Here is a 19,046-nt window from a genome sequence, read left to right as displayed (position 1 = left end):
TTACTTCCTTAATGTAACAATATACAGGTGGAGCACAAAAGAAAGATTTATACTCTGCTTCAGTGAATGTGACAATCATAAAACAATTTAGCATGACCACCCCCCCCCTCCCCCGCCACCCCGGCTGCTTTCGTACTTGAAATTTGAGCACAAACTGCCATCATAGAGACAAAATACCGGACGAACATTACCTGTCAGCTCAGTAAAACTATCAACTCCTTAGCCTTAATGCCACATAAATTCCATTTAATGTGCCCTCCCGCGGTTTGTATAAATACTCGGCCAGATTCCGCCATTCTTCAGCACAGAAGCATTCATTTACTTTAGCAAATTAAACTGCAAGTAGAACAGTTTTCGGATGTGTGAGCGAACAAGAGCAGCGGGGAGAATCCCCTGCAGTCACAGAGAGGACATCAAAACCCACACAGATAAAACGGGAGGCCCGGATTCAATCTAGCTCATTGGAACTTTGAAGCAGGTTCCAGATCATGAAAACATTATCCATTATCTAAAATAGATCCAGTTTATAAGGGAATTTCTTATGAAAGTGCTTACTATTCGCCATATGCTCTGCTACCCGGAGATAAATTTTCTTGTGGGTATTCACAAGTTTATACAAAGAAGTACAATAATCAATGACAATCTGGACACAAACCAAGACAGACAAACATTTACTGTGCAAAGGGCAATTTGTGCACAATAATAATACAGCTTCTCAGGATATATTTTTTCATCAACAAAAACAGCATTGAAAACTCCATGTGAGCATATGCAATTCTGTTTAGCACTATAAACCACTAAACCTAAATGGAAGCATAGCACATAACAATGATGAGCTTACACCGGATGGCACCATTTTCGAAAGTGTTGCTGTGGTCACAATAGACCACGTGAGGCCGAACATTTGGCCCATCGAGTTAGTTCCGGCATTTCATCATGGCTGATCCAATTTTTCTCTCAGCCCCAGTCTCCTGCCTTCTCCCCGACTCCCTTCTTGCCATGACAAATCAAGAATATATTAAACGCTGTCTTAAATATACATAAAAACTTAGCCTCTACGGCTGCGTGTGGCAAAGAATTCCACAGATTCACTGCTCTCTGGCTAAAGAAATTCCTCCTCATCTGCATTCAAAGTGGACGCTCCTATATTCTGAGGCCTTGTCTTCCAGTCTTATACTCTCCCAACATAGGAAACATCCTCTCTGCATCCACTCTCTGAAGGCCTTTCACCATTCAATAGGTTTCAATGAGATCACTCCTCATTCTTTTCAATTCTAGTTAATACAGGCCCCTGCGCCATCAAATGCCCTTTATGTGACAAACCATTCAATCCTGGAACCGTTTTCCTGAACTTGCTTTGAACACTAAAGTTTTAGCAACTTTCATCGTCCTCGGCACTGACAGCGTTAAGATCTGCAAAGAAGATGTCTGAATTGCAATGCAGAAAATGAAACTTTCGTGACATGTTGCACTTCATGGTTTTGTATGCTTGAAGCATGTTGTTAACCAGCTACACGTACTTTGCTATTCTGTGGTTGCCTTCTGTGCAATTTTCTCTGGTTCTACTGAAACGTCTTCGAAATGACTGATATCGATGAATTGATTGATTAGTAGACCAACAAGCATGCCGCACGCAATCTTGTCATCAGTTTCTCTGCAAAACCATGCAAGGACAAAATAGAAGACCGTTCAGCTTACGTTGTGGACGAATACTGGGAAATTCAAGAAAAGGTGCATGACAGGAAAATTCTTGGTGATTTCGACCCAAAATCCGTAAGATACACCCACAAGTATACAGGAAGCAATTTTCTTTCGGTCTAGTGTTAACCGGTAGAATAGTATGATTCTCCTTTGTAATCACCTCCACGATCAGAGTAGACTAGATGTTCTCAAGGAAGTGTCGAACGCCTGGGATTCGAGTTGGAGACCTCTTCACTGAAACAGAATAGTTCCCTGTGGAAATACAGGACCAGGTGTTTAAGCAAGGATATCAAAAATACGTAATAAATGAGGGGCAAATTGAAGATAAAAAATGCAGAGAATACCAAGAGAAAGCGGGAAAAAAATCCAACACGTTACATGATCCTGCAGCAGTTTAACTCAACCTATTATTTACACAGGCATAATCAACTGGTAAACATAATCCTTCAAAATCTTGCTTTAAAATACAAGCACATTAATGAAACCATACTTTACTATAACTACAAACTTGATCCAGTTTTATTCAGAATCCCACAAATTATATTGCGACCGATCCGTTAATACAAGTAGGACACTGTTGAATAGAAATCCAAATATAGTCATACAGGATAAACAAGGAAGAGCAAAATACTAATAGATATAGCCATTCCAAGCAGACATAAGATTCAAAAATCAGAAATTAAGAAACACCAGAAGTACGTTGAATTAAAAGAGGAATTTGAGAGACTATGGAACATGTACAGGGTATACATTGTTACAATAGTTTACAATATGATTTAGATGCATATCATATTCTTTACTGAGTTAAGTATTGTATGTAATTAGTTTTGCTACAACAAGTGTATGGGACATTGGAAAAAAGTTGAATTTCCCCATGGGGATGAATAAAGTATCTATCTATCTATCTATCTATCTATCTATCTATCTATCTATCTATCTATCTATCTATCTATCTATCTATCTATCTATCTATCTATCTATCTATCTATCTATCTATCTAGTAATGTACACGACATACATCCCTAAGTCACGACACAATATCATTAACCAGTTAGAGTTACACACCAATATCTTGTTAAAACTCTGGAAACCAACAATACTAAACGCCATATGAACAGTCCAGAAGTTCCGGGCAATTGACAAATGTGCTTGGCTATGTCATTTCCTTAGGTTTACTAGCTTGAGCTGAGAAAAAAACTAATAAATAATAAAAAATAAAAATTGTTTACATTGTTCCAATAGTAATACCTACAACTGATATCATCACAAAGTCACAACGCTATAGCATTAAACAATTAGAGCTACGCAGCAATATCTATGCATACTGTATCTCCTAAAACCACAATTCTGAACACCACTAAAATAGTTCGAAAGGTTCTAGCAATTGAGGAATATGAAATTAGGAATAAAAATAATCGAAAATAATAATAACAACATCAGAAGAAAAGGTTTTGAGTCTTGAAAGTGAGTCCATTGGTTGTGGATTCTGTTCAGTGTTGTGGTGAGTGAATTTATCCATTCAGTGTGCAACCTTGTCTAAGGTCTTCCGAAAGTCCAAATATAGAGCATTTATTGCATGCCCTTTAACTTTTCTACTCATAATCTCCTCGAAGAATACCAACAGTCTCGTCAGGCACGATTTTCCCTAAAGGACATCTCGCTGACTTTGTCCTATTTTGTCTTGTTTCACCAAGTACTCCATAACCTCATCCTTCACAATTGACTCCAACATCTTTCCAACAGCTGAAGTCAGGCTAACTGGTCTATAATTTCTTTTCTGATGGCTTCATCCTTTTTTTTAATGAATGGAGTAACATTTGTAATTTTCCAGTCCTCTGGCACCATGCCAGAGTGCAGTGATTTTTGAAAGATCATAACTAATGCCTCCTCAATCTCTACCGCTTCGCATTTCAGAACTCTAGGGTGCAGTTCATGGTGTCTTGTGTACCTTCAGGACTTTCAGACTTTTGATTACTTTCTCCCTTATAATAGTAACTGCAATCACTTCACTTCACTCACACCTTTTAACATTTGGCAGACTTTATTGTGTCTTCCTCATTGAAGTCTGATGCAAAATACTCATTTAGTTAACTTGCTATTTCGTTGTCCTCCGTTATTATTTCTCCTATCTAGCGGTCCCATATCAACTCTTCTCTCCATTTTATTTTTTACATTCTTGAAAAAGCTTCTACTATTCATTTTGATTTTGTTTGCTACTTGCTTTTATGCTTCACCTTTTCCCTCCAAATTATTCTTTTAGTTGTTCTCTGTAGGTTTTTAAATGTTTCCCAATTCTCTATCTTCCCACTCATTTTTGCTTTGTTGTATGTCCTCTCCTTTACTTTTACATTAGATTTGACTTCCCTTATCAGCCACGGTTGTACTGTTTTGCCATTTGAGTGTTTCTTCGTTTTTGAAATACATCTATTCTGCACCTTCCTAATTTTCCCCAGAGACTTACGCCTTTGCTGCTCTGCTTTCATCCCTGCCAGCATCTGCTTGCAATTCACTTTGACCATCTCCTCTCTCATACCACTGTAATTTGATATTATGGAACTTTGCGCTTTGGCTCGTGGCTTTTAGCGTTTAAAGGCTGATGTGTTCCTTCTTTTGAGGTCTATCTTTTGAGTTTTGATTTACTGGATTGTGATTGTTTTGTTCAGGCAGATCTTTTGAACAGGTGGTGTTGAAGATGTACAATCTGTCTTGCTGAGTTGTGGAGAACCACTGTCGTGTCAATGGCTGCTGGAATAAAGCTTAAACAGACGTCATTCGGAATGGTGATTGTTTGAAGGGAGCCTTCACTTGGGTAGGTTCGAGGTTAGCTACATCATCTTTATTATCCACTGAGGAGCTGGACTGCTGTTTCTTCGGCTCAGCATTGCCGAGATTCAGTTTGCCAATGAACTCTTTCACCTCTACCTCTGCAAACTCTGTTGCCTTCTCTTCCAATTCCAACCTCATCTTGGTCAGTTTCACGTACTCCACCATTTTCCAATACTGTTGCTCGTAATATTTCTCAACAGTGCAATCGCAAAACTTCCACGCAGGAAGGAAGTAAAGAAGTACCAGCAGTATCACGGTCATCAGTAGCAAAATGGTACCAATCATCTGTTGGGATTGAAAAACAAAACGCTCAGAGACAGAAGAATCGAATCTTTACAGCCACCCGACTCTGTGTCATCAGGTTTATTTTTTCAATGAGGTTATCTCTTACTTCAGAATTATTTCTAACTCCAGAACTTTAGCTTCTATTCTGATGCGAAAAAGAAATAAACATATAATAAATAGAAAAAACGATTTAATGAATGAATAAATGTTTGAATAGATTGATTGATTGATAAATAAACATCCAGAACGATACTCATGGAGATAAATGAATGAATAAATAAATTAACAGACAGCCAGTTTAGCATATAAACAAGTGCATAGAGAGTGAAATAGGTGAATAGCTAGACAGAGGTAAATCAGACCATAAGATATAGGAGCAGAATGACGCCATTTGCCCCATCGAATTTTGCTCCGCCATTGCATCATTCTGATCCAATTTTCTTCTCTTCCCCAATCTCCTGCCTTCAGCTGCTCCCCCACCCCGTATCCCTTTATGCCCTGACCAATCGCGAATCTACCAACCTCTGCCTTCAATATACGTAACGACTTGGCCTCAACGGCTCCCTATGGGAACGGATTCCACAGATTCAAAACTCTCTAGCTAAGGAAATTGCCCCTCATCTCCGTTCTAAAAGGACGCCCCTACATTCTGAGACTGTGCCCTCTGGCCTTAGAAACTGCTACCAAAGGAAACGACCTCCAAATCCACTCTATCAAGGCTTTTCATCATTTGATAGGTTCCAATGAAGTTACCCCTCATTCTTCTGAATTCCTGTGAGTCCAGGCCCAGAGCCATCAAGCGCTCTTCATACGACAAACCGTTTGATCTGAAATCATTTTCCTGGAACTTCTTTGAATCTTCTCCAGTTTCAGCACGTCCTTTCTAAGGTACTAAGCCCACAACTGCTCACAGTACTCCGTTGTAACTTGAACACCACATCCTAACCACTTTTTGGGGGTGTGTGTACAACTCTCATCAGGATCTGTTTACCCTTTCCTTTTCCATAGTTTTATTCACAATGATTCCACACCTTCAGACCCCAAGTCACCACTTTGTAATGATTTATTTTCATTTTTACCATTACAGCCATGCCTCACTTTCTGTCTTCTTGCCTGATCTTTCGATGCAATGTGTATCCTTGGACATTAGGCTTCCAGCTATAATCTTCATTGTCATTATTCAATGATGATTACAACATCAATCTGCCAATCTGTAGCTGTGCTACAAGTTCATCGACCTTTTATCCAATGCTGCGTGCATTCAATTATAACAACTTCAGGTTGAATTTACCATTTCGATTTTGTCCGCTTTTCCCTTGAAACTCATCCTGTAGACTGCAATTTGGCCATATCAGCCTCTCCTTGCTAGGAGCCTCACTGCACATTGTGACTGTTTTTTTAAACCAGCTACCTCATCTTCAGCACTGTCAGTCCGGTTCCTATTAACCGGCCAAATTGTTTTATACCCACTCGAACAACTCCAGCCAACCTGCCCGCAAGGATATTGGATCCCCTCGTGGTCAAGTGTAACCCGTCCTTTTGGTACAGTTCATACCCCAATGATCCATACATCTGAAACCCTGGCCCCTGCACCAGATCCTCAGCCACACATTCACGGGCTAATTCATCCTACTCTTACTCTCTCTGGAACGTGGCACAGGCAGCAATCCAGATAATACTACCCTGGACGTCCTGTTTCTTGGTATTCAACCTAGCTCCCTGAAATCTCACTTCAGGACTTTCTCATCTTGTCTACTTATGTCATTAGGGCCAATATGAACTAAGACTTCAGACTGCTCAGCCTTCAGAAGTCGGTGGACACGATCCTAGAACTCCCTGATCTTGGCATCAGGGAGGCAACATACCATCCGGGTGTCTCTATCGCGTCCACAAAACCTCGTCTTTGTTCCTCGAAAGAATCTCCTCTTCACCTCTCTTAAAGATAGTTAGAGAGAGAGAGAGAGAGAGAGAGAGAGAGAGAGAGAGAGAGAGAGAGAGAGAGAGAGAGAGAGAGAGAGAGAGAGAGAGAGAGAGAGAGAGAGAGAGAGAGAGAGAGAGAGAGAGAGAGAATGGGGTGGATAATAGATAAATATATAAATAAATACGCTTATTTATTTCTGTACCCGAGAACGCGGTGTATTTACACTGGACTATGGGACGACAGAGAATAATAGAATCGTAGACCAGAAGAACGAGACTGTTTGGCTCATCTCGTGGATGCCTTTCGTGTTGCCCATAGACATAAATCAATTTTCCGGCAGTTAGTCCGTATCTTTTTACTCACTTCATAAGGAAATGCATTTAAAACAAATTGTATGTGCCTCTCGCACCGTTTCAAGCTGATTCTTAGATACAACCAACACTCTTACTCATCAGGTCTTTAAATGTTTCCGTTTCAGCTAAAATTTGGTTCACCAAGTTCCCACTCCTGTTGTGACCGAATTTCTGGCAAATCAGGGAGGCTTTGGAGCATTAACGATGCAGGCAGATACACGGGCTAGAAAGATGCATCTTTCCAATCACAGACTCGAAGCATCTGAAGACACTTACCCGAGACCTGAAGCAATGGTGGCGCAGGTCAGTCGAATTTTTAAGGCTGCAGAAATGTTTGCACATGTGACTCTCCGTCTTCTGGTCTTTATAACAGGTGTAGTAATCCCCGTCCAACAACAGAATGATGATCCATATGATAGACGGGACCACTATTTTCAGGAACGTAATTATTACAAAACAGCATTCACTCCAGGTGCAGCAGGTCTCATAGTAACTCCCGGTCTCATAGTACCTGCCGGTCTCAGCGCGGCGAGGGGTGCAGCGGGGCCCACACTTCAGCGCTCTCCTTGAATCCGGAAACACGACCAGGCTGATCATAAAGAAGATAACTGCGGGGACAGCAAAGGCAAGCAAGGAGTAGGTAGCGTTCCATTCCGGGTCACAGGGACACGGGCTGATTCTCTGCCCCATGTATTCAAATCCATACAGAACTGCTGCGATCGCGACATTCTCAAGGATTTGCAGTGCGGCAGGGAAATCTTTCAAAATGACATCTTTCAGGCTTTTCAACGCTTGCAGCGCCATAACGTTCACGCACACATTTAACCGAACCGACGATGGACTGCTGCTGTTTTTTTTTACCCGTTAAACTCCGCCCAGAGGGGTGGGGTAGAAGATACGAAAGCGTTGTCGGAATAACTTCGAATTCCGCAATGAGCTTCGCACTACAACTATGCTAAGTGAAGTTCGGCCTGTAATACAGAGTCTCATCTGATAATAAGTCAGTGACGTTAGCGAGATGAGGGTGGACTAGCCGTCCTCTGAGCGAACAAAACGCTGAATTTCAGCAAGAAAGGTGGCATTAGGATCGTGAGCATCTGCCCTTTCTGTCTGGATTGCCTTCAGCCCCCGGAGTCTCCTCCTTCTGCTGACGGCTCTTTAAGTAGAATCTTCGAGTAATGTTTTTACAATGAAGCGCGTTTCTACCTGTCCCATCACTCATTGAAACTTTAGATTCACATTCCCATCACTACCGCTTTTAATCGCATTATTGAACTGCAGTGATACATTTAAGGATCTGTGTTTTCCGAGGGCCGGTGAAGAGGCTTGTCAGTTCCTGTGATCCCGAGAGCAATGTCGTCTGGAGTTTAAGTTCCTGGAAGGATCAGCCAAGACGTAATATGAAAGGGAGTTCCAGAAGTAGAGAAATCTAACCAAGAACTCAACGGTGAAGTAGGCGGAAGATGCTGACACGTCATACGGCAGTGAAGGAGGGGAAAGGCTGCAGCAGTGAAGGGTCTTCAGTCACCTGCATTGGTTCTGCCCTGCGATCTGTCAAAGACCGTGTGGGGGCTGACCGTGCATCACCCTCCCCAGTTAAACTCAATCATACACAGGCATTTTCCATTATGGGAATATTCAACTCCACAGGAGAATATCATAATCGATTCCACAATGATCTCTGTATACACGCACCAAAGACGCACCATTCCCTAATAACATTCAATATTCTCCAAAGTGTGCATTTACTTCCAGCTTCTGCAGCTCGTGTTATTTCCAGGAGTGGTGCACATAGATAAAATAACGTGTGTGGTCCTCGTGTAATTAAATGCAGAATGAAAATCCTTGGAGAATCCACAGTGAGGGACTGGTTTCTCTAAAACTTGCCTCGTCCTGTATCTGCTTCAAGGAATGATTCCAGGTGCGATGATTGGTCATTGGCGTATAGTGTCTGGTGGACAGAGTCTAGCTTCTAGAGTCTGCCAGCTGCTGCCTAGTGCCTTGACAGCTGTGTTTTCCTCATTCCATCAGTCACTTGGCGCCTGGAACTTAAGGTCTAGTGTCCATCACTATGCTCCAGATTCTGATGTCAGAATTTTTCTAGGTGTCTGGTGTCCGATGTTATTCTCACCTCAATCAGTGTTGTGCTCCTGAGTGTATTTATATCATTTTTCACCGTTGCGAATGCATATGCAACCTGTGCGATTAGGTCGTCCTTTTGCAGCACATAGAGAATTCCGGAGAAACCCAGCAAGTCAGGCAGCAACCGTGGAGGGGAAGAAACGTAGCATTTTGGGCCGAGACGATTCATCAGGATTGGGAATAAGGCGGTAGAAGCCAGACTATGACTGGTGGAGCAATAACCGTTGGCAGGCGATAGGTATGAGGGGCAAGCTGGGTGGGTTGGAAGGGGGATTAAGCAAGAAACTGGAATGTTAGGGCTGAAGTAGAAATAATCGAATTGCAGTATGCGAGAAATACGAGAGTGCCAGCGGCTGATGTGAATACAATTGCTGCAACAGGGCTTTCCATTGCCTGAGCCAGGAGCTCTCCCTCAAGCTATGAGGAAGGGCATAGGTCCCTTAGACTAGGAGGTGAGGCACTTGGGTACAAGTAATCTACAATTGCGAGAGACCTGGATTGAATCCTGAATTCTGTGTCGGTGTTCGCATGTTCTCTCTTTGACGACAATGGTCATTATAACACGGTTTGCCTTAACCCGCTACCATTTTTAACTCTGCTTCCCATCGGTAATCTCCTCATGTTTACCGTGCTGACTCATCGAAGATGTAGCATAACTGATCAAAAAGGAGCTGACAGATGTCTATGCAACACAAACAAAATACTGGAGGAAATCAGCGGCCCAACAAATACCCATTCATACTATCTTACATTCATCGGTTTGTTTTCTTTTCCCATTCGTGTTAACATCCCCCTGGTATTCTGCCATACACCTGCACACGGCAGAAATTTACAGTCAGTAAATAACCCGAGTTCTCACGTGTCTTTGGGCATGGGAGCAAATAAGAACACGGGGGAAGCCCATTACTGTTAGTAGGAGAATGCGCAAATTCAATACTGAAATCATAACAAGCAGAAATTTATTTAGCCAGAGGGCGAAGAATTTGTGGAGTTCATGGGGAGACAGCAGGAGATCTGTGGGTAAATTTCAGGCGGAGTTTCCTAGGCTCTTGATTGGTAAGGGCATCAATGGTTACGGGGTGGATGCAAGAGAACGAATTATCCACGGTGGAGCAGACTCGATTGCCGTATGGCTAATTCGGCTACCATTTGTTATCATGTTATGTTCTTATCATACAAAGTCAGGATAAAGAGCTGGATTAGAGCTCTTTAAGGCAGAAGATCTACTAGTGATTGTTAGACATATCCTCAAAAGTACAGTTTTTTTTCATCCTTAGGACGGCAATGGTTAATACAAGAGGACATAATTTTAAGATGACTGGAGGAAAGTATGTGGGGTGGATTTCAGAGGTAGATTTTTTTCCGCCAGAATCGTAAGGCTATGTCAATCACTGCCGGAGGTGGTGAAGGGGGCAGAAATGTTATGGATATTGTATTATGGAAGTGGGCCGAGTTAAGATGGCCCGAATGACTGTCTCGTCGAGCTCATCTGTGGAAACAGCTTAAGTTCCTCTCCTTAATGTCTCTTCATTTCCTTTTTAAGGTGGATGGGGGTTCTGTTGAGGTCCCAAAATGCAACGGCACTCAAAATTATGGTTTTCTACACGGAAACTAGTCTCTGTTCTGGGAGCTCTCCCATCGAATGGCCATTCCTCCGACATTCTCCAGACGCAGCATGGAGGAAGCCGGGATCTGTCCCTGTGCGGTCTTGCGGTCGAACATTTCTAGGCCGGTAACACCGCCTGATGCGTCGAGAGAGCAGGAACATTAGGAATTCGCTACGGCGGATATGCGGACGGAGGTCTCTGCAGCTCAGTGTTAGCAATCGCTCTCTCTCCCTCTCTCTCTCTCTCTCTCTCTCTCCTCCTCTCTCTCTCTCTCTCTCTCTCTCTCTCTCTCTCTCTCTCTCTCTCTCTCTCTCTCTCTCACTCACTCTCACTCTCTCTCTCACACTCCCCCCCTCTCGATCTCTCTATCTGTCTATCGCTCCTCTCTCTCTCTCTCTCCTCTCTCTCTCTCTCTCTCCTCTCTCTCTCTCTCTCTCTCTCTCTCTCTCTCTCTCTCTCTCTCTCTCCCTCCCTCTCTCGATGATGGTAGGGAGAGTTTGCTGACGATTCTCGAGTCGGAGAATCTCGGAATAAAAAGCGACGCTGCAGATTGTAACACTGTAACAGCGACTGTTAGCTTCCCCTTTGGCTGTGAAATGGATGACATCTCTCTGTCCCTTGTTAGAGAAAGAAAACGATAGAGAAATTGATAAAGAGATAGAGAGAAAGAAAGAGTGAGAGAGGGACGGGGGGGGAGAGAGAGGGGGAGAAAGAGAGGGGAGGGAGAGCGAGAGAGTGTGTGTCTGCGGCATGTCGAACAGCCGGGTGGACAGTAGTTTTATTGACCGCAGATCATGGTCTCTCTTGAGGTGGTTTGCAATTGCTTAGTGGATGGTGAGCGCTGACTTTTTATGCTGAAATCAGTGAGGAGAGGTTGCAGTTCTGCTGCTGCTTCCGTGAGTGATGGCGTAGGGCGGGCTTTGCGGTTCTACCATTTTTCTGTCGTTAAGTTTTTGGGGCTCTTCCGTTTTTTCGTGAATGTCAGCGAAAACTAGTTATTTCAGGTTGTAAACTGTATTAATTCTCAGATAATAAACATAATCATTTGAACCCATTGGAAATCTGAGAGATTCTTAAATAGGCACATAGAGGAAAGAAAAATTGGCGGCAATGTGGGGGAGGGGAGGTTCGATTGATCTTGGGTTAGCAGTCGGTAGAACATATAGTGAGGCCGAGGGTCCCGCAGTATTCTGTGCCGTATATGGTTTGTGTTCTATGATGTTGTAATACCAGAATAATACCTGCGGAAACAAGCTCTTTGATTGACCAAGGTCCCATGTTCGAGAAATGTACGCGAAGATATCTGACACTCGACTCCTGGTCTCTGGCACTCAATTATTTATATTCCAATTCTCTGAACAGTTTCACTTTACCGCTGGGTTGTTTGAAGTATATATCAAGTCTTGCAGCTATCAAGTATGAACCCACCTGGGTGGGAATACCTTGAGAGGAAACAGACAACAAACTTAAAGTTCTTTTGTTCATTTTCTTTTATTTTCACTTTTCACTAATAAACGTGCACTGTTTTAGCATCCGGAAATGCATCGAGCTTACACTTCCAGAAAACTCTCTCTGCTTTTGGTTTGAAAGAAACTCAAAACGGGGTCATTCGTCAAACCCAGCCCTGATTCATACAAGCTATCAGTCCTTCCTGCAGATTGATGTTGGACTAGGCAAAAAGGCCACCACGATATCATGAGCCGACGGGCCTGTACTGAGTAGCGTTGTTCTATGTTCCATGCCACAGACAGGAGTGCTCAACAACGGGTACTTTACATTCCTCCAACGCATCCATCAGCACCAACAACCAACAAAAAAATGAGGTAAGAAAGCAAGCTAGCCAGAAAAATAAAGGAGGATAGCAAAAGCTTTTTTTAGGTATGTGAAGAGAAAGATGATAGTTAAGAACAACGTTGGGCCCTTGAAGAATGAATTGGGTGAAATTGTTATGGGAAACAGAGAAATGCAGAAGAATTGAATAAATACTTTAGATCTGTCTTCACTAGGGAAGACACAAGCAATCTCCCAGATGTATCGGATGGGCCAAGGACATAGGATAACAGAGGAAATGAAACAGTTTGACGTGAGGAAGGAAACGGTGATGAGTAGACTGATGGGACTGAAGGCTGACAAATCCCAAGGTCCAGATGGTCTGCATCCTGGGGTACTAAAGGAGGTGGCTCTGGAAATTGCGGATGCATTGGTAATCATTTTCCAATGTTCCTTAGATTCAGGATCAGTTCCTGAGGATTGGAGAATGGCTAATGTTATCCCACTTTTTTAAGAAAGAGGGAGAAAACAGAGAACTATCGTCCCTGTCAGCCTAACATCAGTAGTGGGAAGATGCTAGAGTCCATTGTTAAAGATGAAATAGTGGCATATCTAGATAGCAGTGATAGGATTGTGCCGAGCCAGCATGGATTTACCAAGGCATTTCATGCTTGACTAATCTATTGGGGTTTTTCGAGGATGTAACCAGAAGTTAGACAAGGGAGATCCAGTGGATGTAGTGTACCTCGATTTTCAGAAGGCTTTTGATAAGGTCCCACATAGAAGATAGGTGGGTACAATCTGAGCTCATGGTATTGGGGGGAAGATATTGACATGGATAGAAAACTGGTTGGAAGATAGAAAGCAAAGGGTAACGGTGAATGGGTGTTTCTCGGAATGACAGGTGGTGACTAGTGGGGTGCCGCAGGGCTCGGTATTGGGACCACAGCTGTTTACGATTTACATCAACGATTTGATGAAGGCATTGAGAATAACATCAGCAAGTTTGCTGATGATACTAAGCTGGGTGGCAGTGTGACATGTGATGAGGATGTTAGGAGAATTCAGGGTGACTTGGATAGGCTAGGTGAGTGGGCAGATACTTGGCAGATGAGGTATAATGTGAATAAGTGTGAGGTTATCCACTTTGGGAGTAAGAACAGAAAGGCAGATTATTATCTGAACGGTGTAGAGTTAGGTAAGGGAGAAATACAAAGAGATCTAGGAGTCCTTGTTCATCAGTCACTGAAGGTGAATGAGCAAGTGCAGCAGGCAGTGAAGAAGGCTAATGAAATGTTGGCCTTTATTACAAAGGGAGTTGAGTAATAGAGCAAGGAAATCCTTTTGCATTTGTACAGGGCCCTGGTGAGACCACACCTGGAGTATTGTGTACAGTTTTGGTCTCCAGGGTTAAAGAAGGACATCCTGGCTGTAGAGCAGGGGTGTCAAACTCATTTTAGGTCACGGGCCGGATTGGGCAAAATGCAGCTTCATGCGGGCCGGATCCATTTTCGAGGCTTTGCCACACAACGATTCCTGGTGTATGATGCAGTGATAAGCTGTCAGCTCACCTACGCCGTTTTCCTCCCGCATCTTCTCCCGGATCCTGCCCACCAATCCACTCTTTTGACCGCACATCGCGGGCGCTCCATCTGTCGTCAGTCCCACAAGTTTATCCCAAGGCAGCCTCATTATATTTACACATCTGGATACCTCTTCAAAGAGATCTTTTCCAGTAGTTGTGCCATGCATTGATCTTAATCCAAAGTTCCTCTGTTACACACAGACTTGAGTCCACTCCACGAATGAAAATTGACAATTGGGCAGTATCAGAAGTGTCCCTGCTCTCATCCACAGCAAGGGAATATGCGATGAAAATCTCTTCCCTTCCCCACCAGCTGTTGTTGTAGATTGGTGGCAAGCTCACGTACACGGTCAGCAACGGTGTTTCTGCTCAGGCTCACATTTGAAAATGCTTGCCTTTTAATCTGGGCACACGACGTCGCAAACTTTCATCATGCAGTTTTTAAGAAATTCTCCCTCGGTAAAGGGCCGGGCTGATTTAGCGATCTCTGCTGCCACAATAAAACTAGCCTTTACAGCAGCCTCACTTTGTGTTTTGGCTTTTGTGAACAATAGCCTGCTGTGACGCCAGACTTCTTTTCAACTCTTCTACCTTCTGGATCTTCTGTTTCTTGTCCAGATGCTTGTATTTGTCGTGGTGTTTTCGTTTCATAGTGTCGTCTTACGTTATATTCTTTAATTACAGCCACACCGTCTCCGCACACAAGACAAACAGGTTTGCCCTTTATATCTGCGAACATATACTCTGCCTCCCACCTGCCTTGAAAACCCCTGTTTTCAAAGTCCACCTTTCGTTTAGCCATTTTTGGGGTGAGGGATAGCTGAAAGTTGACCACACGTGACTAGCGCCATAAGGATGCTGATGAGAGAGTAAGGCAAGCGCGAGCAATGCACTGGCAGTGCATTGTGGGGTTTGTAGTATTAGTGGTGCATGCAATATACCGGCGGGCCAGCTCTAATAGAAAAAAAAATATTCATAATGATATTCAGGGAATAAACCAGCGAAACCGAATAAACACTAAAAACCCTGAAAACCTGGTACCTGAATAAACTCAGCATTAGCCATATCATACGCCATAGGCGCTTCGATTACTGGGGCCAGCTTTAATAGTAATTAGATATTATCTCGCGGGCCAAAGATAATTCCACCGCGGGCCTTGAGTTTGACATATATGCTGTAGAGGAACTGCAGCGTAGATTCACAAGGTTCAATTCCTGGGATGTCTGACTGTCTTACGCAGAGAGGTTAGAGAGACTGGGCTTGTACACGCTGGAATTAAGGAGATTGAGAGGAGATCTGATTGCAACGTATAAGATTATTAAGGGAATGGACAAGATAGAAGCAGGAAATATGTTCCAGATGCTGGGAGAGTCCAGTACCAGAGGGCATCGTTTGAGAATAAGGGTAGGTCATTTAGGACAGAGTTAAGGAAAAACTTCTTCCTCCCAGAGAGTTGTGGGGGTCTGGAATGCACTGACTCGGAAGGCAGTAAAGGCCAATTCTCTGGATGCTTTCAAGAAGGAGCTAGATAGGTATCTTATGGATAGGGAAATCAAGGGATGATGGGACAAGGCAGGAACCGGGTATTGATAGTAGATGATCAGCCATGATCTCAGAATGGCGGTGCAGGCTCGAAGGGCCGAATGGTCTACTTCTGCACCGATTGTCTATTGTCTAACAACCTACCCGACACCAAGGGCATATGTGCAGAACTGTGCTAGAAAAAATGTAACCCAATATTTTGAAGAATCCCACACACTCTGCTGATGGACTCTTAGCCCCTCCTCCTATCAGGGAAGAAGCTACAAAACACCCTTGCCGCGACAACTAAAATGAGAAAGGATTACTTTCTCAAGCCGTCAGCTTGAAAGGCAAGAGCAGCGGCAGGTTCCTCAAGCCTGTCGCGCTGCTCCTCAAGCCTGTCGCGCTGCTCAGTACAGTCGTGGCTGATACGCCCCTCTCTTCTATTTCAGTTAATCATGACACTCAATTTGTCCATCTGCCAAATATTTTACAGCATTACTTAGACTTAAGTATATCATTTTTCCTGGTTTAATTTCAAAATTAAACACCTTTTCTTGTTTAATATCTCTGGGCCTCAATAATAGAGATCAGTATGAACCCTCCAATCTTGAAGATATTTCGTAGTAGATTATTAACTGTGACTTTACAATCCCTTGGGATGTGCGCTCTGACTCGTGGCTTTTTATGAATAAAGCCGGGTTAGTGTTCAGACTTTCTTAGTTTAGAGTTACTGATTTGTTACTGTTGTTTCAGTTCCATTTTTGAGCAGGCCAGATGTTGCTGGTATGTTAGATTGCTGAACATTCTGTATTCGCCACTGATATACTACACTGCCGAGCATTTCGCTTAGGTCTACCAAACTTTAGTTTACCAATGATCTGTTGACTAGCGCTGCCGAAACGAGCAGTGATTTGTATTTAAGTGAGGGAGGGTTTGCGCAGCGTCAGTCTCACTCTGTCTTCCCAATTCCCATCTGGATCCAGTGGCAAGTCAAGAGTCGAGACGGGTGGAGATGGGACTAGGCACAGTGGATGAACCAGGACATCTTTTGTGTCTGGTCGTGCTCTACACATTCCACGACGCTTGCAGAGACTGCCTTCTTGAGCGTTGGACCTCTCCATTGGTCTCGTCCGCTCAGTCCGCCGGAGTCTGTCTTCACATGCTGGGATGGACAACTCCCTATTTCACCGAGGGCTGTACACCCGTCGGCTACCCTCACCTGGTTTAGCCGGCTTGTCGAAGCTGTTGCTCGGGATGTGGCCGCTGTCGCATGCGAACAGCTACAGGGAGTTACAGGTGAGAGCTGAGTGCCTGGTGGGGACCAAAGGTGGGACAAACCGCCTTGAAAAGGAGGCCAAATGTTACCCCACCAGAGCCGCTAGCCCTCCCTGACATTCTATACACCCCTCAGACACATATAATGTAAACGAGAAGCGAGAGCAGATATCAGACCGCTGAGAGACGATGATGGACCGGGAGTAATGGTGGAGAAGGGAACGGCGGATGAACTGAATAAGAATTTTGCATCTGACTTCGGTTTGAGAGTGCCAGCTGTCAGAACTGTACGACATTGCCTCTGCTAGGGAGAAATTTCTTGGAAACCTGAGAGGTCCTGAAAGTGGATAAGTCACCTGGACCAGATTTAGTACACCGCAGGTTCTGAAAGAGCTGGCTGACGAGATTGCGGAGACATTAGTAATGATATATTAAGAATCATTCGATTTTGGAATGGTTCTGGAAAAATGGAAAATTGCAAATGTCACCCCAATCTTCAAGAAGCCTTGGATAAATAGTGCAGTGCGTGTTGCTCTCAGCGCAAGGGATAACGGCTTTGCCTCCAAAGACTAACAGGAGCTCAGGAGATGTCACTACGATTTACGTAGAGCCCATCAAGGTGGCAAGACGGCAACACAAAGTTCAAATCCAGTCTCAGCTCCGCGAAAATGACAACCACAGCGCATGGTAAGGACTGCTCACCATCGTGACTTCAGGAGGAAACGCAGCAGTGCAGCCAACATTGCCGCCTGGCTACCGAACGAGCTAAATGATTTTTACACTCGATTCGAGGTTGAGATGTCTGAACCCCCGAGGACAGCGGCCGACGAGACCTGCGCCTTGGTCATATCCGAGGCTGAGTGAGATACGTAGAACATTTCAAACTGTCAACAGACGCAAGGCAGCGGGGTGGGGCGGCATCCCAAGGCGCGTGCTCAAGTATGTACTGAACAGCTGACTGGAGTCTGTGCGGTCATTTTTAATCTCTCCATCTCCCAGATTATTCAACACAAGCTATGGACTCACTTTTAAGAACGCTACCACACATGTTCTAGGATTATTTATTTACATGTTAATGATAGCGATTGTTATTATATGGAAAACATTTTTTTTCTCACCTCAAGCTCAACCTGAGATACGGACATAGCCAAGCCCGCTCATTTCTCAATTGCTACGAACTTTCGGAGGATTCCAGTGTGTTTAGTATTGTGGCTTTCAGAAGACATTGCTCTGTAGCCCTACGTGCTTATTGCTTTTGTATAGTGCCTTATTTTTACGATGATACCAGTTTGTAGATATCACTGTCGGGGCAATGTCTACATTGTTCATGTCCCAAAGTCCTTTATTTCACCTCCTTTTAATTCAGCATGTTTCTGGTGTTTTTCGCTTATTGACTTCAGCAAGTCATGTGTGTTTGGAATAGTTATATCTATTTAGTGAGTTATTGTTGCTTGTTTATCCTGTATTATTATATCCGGATGGATATTATGGATTATCCTATCTGTAATAACTGGTCGGTCTTAATAAAATTTGCGGGAGTCTGACTCTAAGACTGGATCAGGCTTGTATTTATAGTAAGGTATGATTTTTTTTTTTATTAATTTGTATCTAGGACTGTCAGTACCAGTAACAGTGGTGTTAACTGTTCAGGCTAACAAAATGGCTTCTCTGTATTGTTATAATGAATTGGCTTTCTCTGTAATGTTATTCAGATTTAGATTCAGATTCAGTTCATTGTCATTTAGAAACCACAAATACAATGCAGTTAAAAAACTGAGACAACTTTCCTCCAGAATGATATCACAAAAGCATATGGACAAAACAGACTACACCAGAAAATCCACATAACATTTGGCAATTTCCTCGTGTTAATGTTTTGCAATCCCCGATCCAGAGACGGAGAGGCTATTTAATGGGTTTCTGTGTCTGGTACGTTTGGGTAATGACTACCGATAAGGGAGGAACTAACCAATGGAGAATTGTTATCATATCTTGTATGAGTAAGCTGAGCGGGAGTTCGCGGGTCTTTTACGGGAGGAGAGCGAGGAGGCCGGACG

The 19,046-nt window shown here is 43.5% G+C and overlaps 1 protein-coding gene across 1 annotated transcript; it reads right to left on the bottom strand.

Annotated features, from left to right (window-relative positions):
• Positions 1-1,534: 1,534 nt before the first annotated feature.
• On the bottom strand, positions 1,535-8,045 carry LOC140738018 (uncharacterized). The gene is made up of 2 exons (XM_073064992.1): positions 7,363-8,045; positions 1,535-4,812 (listed from the first exon to the last, which is right to left on the bottom strand). Exons 1-2 carry the CDS (start codon positions 7,888-7,890, stop codon positions 4,459-4,461), a joined length of 882 nt encoding a protein of 293 aa, XP_072921093.1. The 5' UTR covers positions 7,891-8,045; the 3' UTR covers positions 1,535-4,458.
• Between the last annotated feature and the right edge of the window lie 11,001 nt (positions 8,046-19,046).

Source organism: Hemitrygon akajei, chromosome 2 (genome assembly GCF_048418815.1).
Source record: "Hemitrygon akajei chromosome 2, sHemAka1.3, whole genome shotgun sequence".
NCBI classification, from domain to species: Eukaryota; Metazoa; Chordata; class Chondrichthyes; order Myliobatiformes; family Dasyatidae; genus Hemitrygon; species Hemitrygon akajei.
Note: the sequence above shows the minus strand (reverse complement) of the source record. Positions and strands in the feature narration are given on the sequence as shown.

Bases quoted from the DNA above. Each gene is read 5' to 3' on its own strand.
- LOC140738018 (XM_073064992.1), bottom strand. From the start codon at position 7,890: ATGGCGCTGCAAGCGTTGAAAAGCCTGAAAGATGTCATTTTGAAAGAT. The intron at 4,813-7,362 runs GTAAGTGTCTTC...CAATCCCAACAG, and splicing joins ACCATTGCTTCAGGTCTCGG to ATGATTGGTACCATTTTGCT.